Source organism: Nicotiana sylvestris, chromosome 12, assembly GCF_000393655.2.
Source record: "Nicotiana sylvestris chromosome 12, ASM39365v2, whole genome shotgun sequence".
NCBI lineage: Eukaryota > Viridiplantae > Streptophyta > Magnoliopsida > Solanales > Solanaceae > Nicotiana > Nicotiana sylvestris.
The window spans coordinates 136,037,092-136,044,798 of NC_091068.1; the positions used below are offsets into that span (position 1 = coordinate 136,037,092).

The 7,707-nt window shown below is 33.2% G+C and overlaps 1 protein-coding gene across 1 annotated transcript; it reads left to right on the top strand.

Annotated features, from left to right (window-relative positions):
* Window positions 1–3,888: 3,888 nt before the first annotated feature.
* LOC104235677 (ribulose bisphosphate carboxylase/oxygenase activase 1, chloroplastic-like) lies at window positions 3,889–7,042 on the top strand. The gene is made up of 7 exons (XM_009789489.2): window positions 3,889–4,012; window positions 4,905–5,233; window positions 5,321–5,426; window positions 5,526–5,611; window positions 5,906–6,378; window positions 6,475–6,797; window positions 6,887–7,042. The coding sequence occupies exons 1-6, from the start codon at window positions 3,968–3,970 to the stop codon at window positions 6,753–6,755; spliced, it is 1,320 nt and encodes a 439-aa protein (XP_009787791.1). The 5' UTR covers window positions 3,889–3,967; the 3' UTR covers window positions 6,756–6,797; window positions 6,887–7,042.
* The last annotated feature ends 665 nt before the right edge of the window (window positions 7,043–7,707 follow it).

The window sequence follows — 7,707 nt, forward strand, 5'->3', positions numbered from 1 at the left end:
TAAATAAAGTGTTTGAGATATAAAAAAATTGAGTTCCGAAAATTGATATAATGTTAATTCCACTTTAGCTAGTTCAATAAAAGAAAAAATTATCCATCGTAAAAGTCCTTAAAATTATATGGAATATTTTGTAAAAATTATTATTATTTTGTATCTAATATCAAAAACAAAAAAGTAACACAAAAATTACTTACCACAATCCATCAACGATTTGGAAAATAACACAAATTAAAAAATATAATCCCTTGATCTTTTTGAGATTAGGGAATGATAGATTTGCCCTATAGCTCTTGGAAAAAAGGTACATGTGATTAAAGTCTAAGAATGGAAAATTTTAATAAACAGAATTATAGTTTATTTTAATATTAGATAATAGGAAAATAATTAAATGACCATCTCTATATATTAGGAAAATATTTAAATTACTATTTTATCCAATATAAACTCTATTTTTATATGGTAAAAAAGGCGAACAATATTTCGCTAAAGGCCGTCGTGCTTTTAATATAGTATAGATAATTATAAATAAATAGATAGATAAGCTAAGAGATATAAACAATAAATTCGGCCAGGATACCAGAGTTCACTGTTTTTAAATGCATTATCATGAACTGTGGGTCAGCCCCGAGAGACTATTAGACTATTAGCCTTGAGAGTGAGTCAGCAAGAAAAACAAGAAGACAACTTCTCCAAGGTTGTGGATATACAATTGGTCAGAAAGCAGCTAAGTGGATGCCATGGTTAGCTTTTGTGCTAACAAAATTGCCTATTCGCGTCTTCAGAATAAATAGGAGCTTCTAGAATTTGGGATATAAATTTTTACTATGGCCAATATTGCTGCCTCAAAAAAATGTTTGAAGTGCAAAGGGATGATGTTTAGGCAGAGTTGCAACATGGTCACCTTTCTCTAAAGAAATAGAATATATAAACTGAATACAAAAGCAAAGTGAATCAATTACAAGTTATTAAAAGGAAAATGGAGATGACAAATTAAAGGTGGTAGATCTATAAACTGATTAAAAAAATCGAACTTTATCCGTACAAATACCGCTGAATTTATTTTGACAAATGATTAGTGAACAATACTTCTTTTTATATTTTCACTAGGGGGAGTCAAAATATAAAGAAGTAAATACATAAAAGAGGCAAAAAGATTCAACAAAATAAAATTTTTCTACATATTATTACACTTCAAGGCCGACATTGCCTTTCTTTTAAGAAAGAATTACAAGAAAATACATATGACTTCACACCATAACAAAAAATGGCCCATGTTTTTAAATTTTACCCCACTTAGTCCACATTGTAAATATTTTGAAAGCATTTGCAAATTCAAAATTGTGTTCTTACAACCATTGCTTCTAAAAGTTATGGAGTTAATTCTTTATTCTCACAACCATTGCTTTCAATCTCTCTTCTTCTGACATCTTCTACATATGCTTCAAGGGTCGTGTATTTTCTGCTTCTCCTCTTGTGTCACCTGCTTGCAATGTAAGAAAATTAAAGAGTAGAAGTCCACCATTGAGGACCATTCAAAGCTTTGCTTTTGAAAATGGATCTTTTTGAATTTGTTAGTTGTTTGGGTTGGGTATTATTCCAATTGATTAAAAATATCAAAAAAAGTTCAAAATTTAAATTTGAAGTGATTTGGAGTAAATTTGAGCAAGATTTGAGTTAAATTTCAGAAAAGACGCAATGAAGAAGACGAAGTCAGTTTTTTGTATAATTATGTATAATCTTGTATAATAGTGTATATGAGTGTAGAAACACACCTTATACACTATAATACACTTTTATACACCTTTATACAAACGTCTGTAGACGAACTTCTTCCACGATTTTCAGTTGCAATTCGCGTTCAAAACCCGTCCAAATCTCCATTAAATGGCTTCAAATTTTATATACAACCTCCTTATACTATTTTTAACAAGTCTAAATAACACCCACTCCAAATTTCTCACAAAATCAAATTCGGAATTTAAACCCACATATTTAAGCTTGTTAAAAATCTAATTTTCACCACCCAAATGAATTTGGTTTGTTGAATTAATATTTGTGTCACAGTTACTGATTCGAAAATTAATTTAACAGCTTGAGGAATCTTTTTTAAAAATTAATAGTAATTTTGAGAACCTATTTGAGTTGGATGTTGAATCTTAGCCTATTATATTTGGGCTAGTTGATTGTAAATTGAAATATGGGCTATAAAATTGAAAAGTATGGAGCTCAGTTGTTCTAATGTGAAATTTTTCCTTGCCGGTCAATTAAAATATCCGAAGAGATTTAAGCCTATAAAATCTCTGAGTCAACTACTCAAATGGTCACTCAACTATCCCAATTATCTCCTAAAGTCATTTTTCTTTCGTTTGTAACAACAAAGTCACTGAATTATACCTAATGCACTCAGAAGGTCACTAAACTAGATTTTCTAAATTTTGGATTGCTAAATACCTATTTTACCCTCTAATTTATAAACATTTATCTTCTTTTTATTCTTTTTAAACTTTTTAGTATTAACAACAAAAATTCAAAAATTTATTTACACAATTCAGAATGAAAGAAAATAAAAGTTGTAAAATATATATTTCATGCACGTAATATAAAAATAATTATTTAAATAAATTATATACATTGTATATTCTTGAAAATTACGCTCAATTATATTATTATGTTTCTACCAACTTTCTGACGACACAAATTTATGTTAGAGGAAAGCAGGGGAACTATCTGCATATGGTAAAATATGCTATATTAAGTCGTGCATGGAATATATATAATATAATTGAGCATAATTTTCAAGAATATATATTGTATATTATAAAAATATATTTATTTAAATAATTATTTTTATACTACGTGCATGGAATATATATTTTACAACCTTTATTTTCTTTCACTCTGAATTGTGCAAATGAATTTTTAAATTTTTGTTGTTAATTCTAAAATTATTATTTCTAATAAATTATTCTAATTAATTTTTTTTTACTATGCTCATTATTTTGTTATTTCGGCATTATATATGCTTAGGTACTTTTTATTTTTTTTAATTTATAAATAATATTTATTTATTCTATAGGTAAGTCCATAATGTAAATTAAAAAGGAAAAAAATCATAATACTAAAAAGTTTTAAAATAAATAAAAAGAAGATAAATGTTTATAATTTAGAGGGTAAAATAGGTATTTGACACTCTAAAATTTGGAAAATCTAGTGCAATAGGCATAGTTCAGTGACTTTGTTGTTACAAATGAAAGAAAAGTGATTTTAGGAAATAATTTGGGATAATTGAGTGACCATTTGAGTAATGCACTCAAAATTTCTTCGGAACATAGGTGGTATTCAAAAAAATTTCGGGGAGAAGGTGAGAGACCATTGCACTCTTAAATATGGAGTAAATTGTCAATTACTTCCAAAAGTTAAGTTGAAGTAAGTTCTAGTTTTTGCTCAAGCAGCCATGCGGTCTTAGGCTTTTCTCCTACATATAAGTTCTTTTTTTTGTTGTCCATTTTAATTTTTTCTTCTTTTTTCCTTCAAAATTGTGGTAGAATAATTGTTTCAATTTTTCTTATTCAACAAGAAGAAATTAAATCTGTGAAAATAACAACATTTATGGAGGAAAAAGTAGCTTGAATATTGACCTCAAAACCAACTAGTTCCGGGAAGACTCCATTTTGTTGTTAATATAGTCTCCAGTACATTCAAGAATAAAAAAGAGAAAAAGGCAATGTCCATGTCACATAATAAAGTCGTAATCCAAAATGTCCACGTAATATAGCCAATCCTCCATCGTGTGGCCATTAGGAATTCGTAATCCAAAAATGCACATAATTTTCTTTCTCATATACTCCAAATAACTCGTGCTATAAATATTCTCTCCCTTCGCATCTCTATTCAACAATCACCTATTTGTCTCACCAAATACTAAGAGCTACTGATCAGTTGTTTGATTTTCAGCGTAGTCAAAACAATGGCTGCCTCTGTCTCAACTGTAGCATCTGCCAACAAAGTACCGGTACTGTATTCTTCTCTTTACAATTCAAGACTTGTCAACTTGCTTATTATAGTAGTTAAATAATGTAGAATCTAAACTGTCTTTAGTTTGTTTTAGTCTAGGTTTCTATGAATCTGTTCTGTTTACTATGATTCTAGCGTTTTTTTTTAGGTTAGTTTGTCTATCTCATGCAGTCAATTTCTACTAGAAACAAAATTAATTTCAAGTTGATCTATTGGCTTGTATCTTATGTACATTAATAAGTAGTCACATGCTGTCAAATAAAAGGGCAGTCCGGTGCACTAAGCTCCCGCTATGCGCAGGGTCCGGGGAAGAGCCAGACCACAAGGGTCTATTGTACGCAGTCTTATCCTGCATTTCTGCAAGAGGTTGTCTCTCGCTATGCGCAAGGTCACATGCTGTCAAATGGCATGTATAAAAGAGATTCATGGGTGATAGTAATAGTAATATACTTTTAATGTGTTCTTAGTTAAAGATTAGAACTTTAGATAGAATTTGTCATTTATTTGATGGAAATGTTGAATTGTTAGAAAAAGGTGGCAAGAAATTTCATTGATATTGGAGATGATCACATATAAAATTGATACATAGGGTGCTATGTGAGAATTGATATACTTAAACTGTGCTTAATATTGAACCAGATCGGGTACTAGTTGCTCCAGATTGTGTAGTTTTTTTCCAGAATTTGGGTACTAGCTGCTCTAGATTGTGTACCTTGTTCAAGAATTTACTATGAATTTGCAACATAGGATGCCAAAGGAAATTATATTTATACACGGCCTGTGATTTTTATTGAAGCAAATTGTGTACTAGTAGAAGTAGATTGTGTACTTCGTTCAAGAAATTTTACTATGTTTAAGTGCCTCTTACTAAGAAAACATCCTTTGTGCAGTTGAGTTTGAACAACTCTGTTGCTGGAACTTCAGTTCCAAGCACCGCCTTCTTTGGCAAGGCGTTGAAGAATGTGAACGCCAAAGGCGCTTCCATCCCCAAGGTCTCGAACAGGAGCTTCAGGATTGTAGCTCAAGAGCAAGAAATAGATGAGAAGAAACAGACCGACAAGGACAGATGGAAGGGACTTGTTATGGACATGTCCGATGATCAACAGGATATCACGAGGGGTAAGGGTATGGTCGACACCCTTTTTCAAGCTCCTACGGGTACTGGTACTCACCATGCTGTTTTACAATCCTACGAATACATCAGTCAGGGTCTTCGCCAGTAAGTTGAGGGTTTTGGAAATTAAGATATAGAATTAATCCGAAAAATATGTAAATAAATGAAAAATTGTCACCTGATTTATTTCAGATACAACTTGGACAACACATTGGACGGATTCTACATCGCTCCTGCTTTCATGGACAAGCTTGTTGTTCACATCACCAAGAACTTCTTGAAATTGCCCAACATCAAGGTCAGTAATAGTAACAATGTTTATCTAGAAATTCTCTTTCCCTTACTGTCGTTTATGGTACAAGGTTTTATGTTTTAATCTTGTCAAATTTTCTTACAGGTACCACTGATTTTGGGTATATGGGGAGGCAAAGGTCAAGGAAAGTCTTTCCAGTGTGAGCTTGTCTTCAGAAAGATGGGAATCAAGTGAGTAATGACTTGATCACATAAGATGATTTTTTGAAAGTTCATTTTGTCAGAAGGGAAGCCTTGGTGTAACTGTTAAAGTTGCTGCCATGTGACCAGGGGTCACGAGTTCGAGTCGTGGAAACAACCTCTTGCAGAAATGTTGGCTAAAACTGCATACAATAAATCCTTGTGGTCTTGTCCTTCCCCGGATCCCCCGCATAGTGGGATCTTAGTGCACCGTGGTGCCCTTTATTTTGTCAGACGGAATGGATGAAAATTACTCAACTGTGTTCGCATCTTTAATATTTGCAGCCCCATCATGATGAGTGCTGGAGAATTGGAAAGTGGAAATGCAGGAGAGCCAGCAAAATTGATTAGGCAAAGGTATCGCGAGGCAGCAGAAATAATCAGGAAAGGAAACATGTGTGTCCTCTTTATCAACGATCTCGATGCAGGAGCTGGTAGAATGGGTGGAACTACACAGTACACAGTTAACAACCAAATGGTGAATGCCACCCTCATGAACATTGCTGATAACCCGACTAATGTCCAGCTCCCCGGTATGTACAACAAGCAAGAGAATGCCAGAGTCCCCATTATAGTTACAGGAAACGACTTCTCCACATTGTATGCTCCTCTTATCCGTGATGGTCGTATGGAGAAGTTCTACTGGGCACCAACCAGAGAGGACAGAATTGGTGTATGCAAGGGAATTTTCAGAACTGACAGCGTACCAGATGAGCACGTTGTGAGGCTTGTCGACGCCTTCCCTGGCCAATCTATTGGTAAGACCACTCAAAAGTGTTACAATAATTTTCTTTTTCAAAAAAAGGACTTTCAAATGATGATAACTTATGGGTATAATTTTGTTTGTATCACAGATTTCTTTGGTGCTTTGAGGGCAAGAGTATACGATGACGAAGTCAGGAAGTGGATTGAAAACACTGGAATTGAACAGGTTGGGGAAAAACTGTTGAACTCAATTGATGGACCTCCAACTTTTGAGCAACCAAAGATGACAATTGACAAGCTGCTCGAGTACGGAAACTTACTTGTCCAAGAGCAAGAGAATGTGAAGAGAGTTCAATTGGCTGACAAATACCTCAAAGAGGCAGCACTTGGAGATGCAAATGCTGATGCCATCAGCACTGGAAACTTCTAATGTTAGCACGAACCTTTCATTGAGCTAAATCCTAAAGAAAAGGTTAGCCATTCGTTTAAAATGTTTTAGCGATCAAATAGTAGATGTCATATATAGGACTGATTTAAAATTTCATTATTGTGTGGATGCAGGAACCGCAACAAACATTGATCCACCTTCTACAAGTGATGAAGGAACCTATGTCTTCAAATTTTAAGGAACTTTTGTAATGGTAGCTATAGAATATGAATTGTGTAATCCATGAAATCTGTTCAGTTGCATTTATAAGGGAAGACGAACTTTAAGTATCTTTCTACTGGGCTTGTTTTTTCTTCTTTTCTTGTTTTATTTTTTCTGCTATTCTCTACATTCTCCTTTGTTGGGTTCATGAGAACTAAAGCTGCAAATTTATCAGGTCTGTTCTTTATGTTTGCAATTGTTTGTTGCTCTCGGACGATCATTAGAAGAACCATCAATGAAATTACAACAGCAATGAGATAGAATTGTACCTACCATACAGATTTTGTTTAATATGTGTATGTTAGAGCGTCTATATAAGCTAAATCTCAATGATATTCATTATATAAATCGTTGTTTATTTACATTGTTCAGAACAATGTATGTATCAGACAATATTGTAAGTCATGCACAATGTAAAATAACTTGTCTATGTTATATCAAGTTTAATAACATGAGTTTCAAAACAAATACAGGTTGGCCTTTAAACAATTCACGGATTGACCAAAATCAAAATAAAATAACGTTCACATCAGTAGTGCCATTGAATGACATGATTGGTAGATCGGGACGAGTGAATGCCTCTCTATAATCTCTGTTCTTGTGAAGGCAAAACCGAAGCACGACACATTGGACAATCTTTCTTCCTCCACAACCATTGTTTAATGCAGTCCGTATGATACTCGTGCCCACACTGCAGTTTCCCTATACTCTCCTCATCTTCATATTCAGATTG

Bases quoted from the DNA above. Each gene is read 5' to 3' on its own strand.
- LOC104235677 (XM_009789489.2), top strand. From the start codon at position 3,968: ATGGCTGCCTCTGTCTCAACTGTAGCATCTGCCAACAAAGTACCG. The intron at 5,427-5,525 runs GTCAGTAATAGT...ATTTTCTTACAG, and splicing joins TGAAATTGCCCAACATCAAG to GTACCACTGATTTTGGGTAT. The intron at 5,612-5,905 runs GTGAGTAATGAC...TAATATTTGCAG, and splicing joins TTCAGAAAGATGGGAATCAA to CCCCATCATGATGAGTGCTG.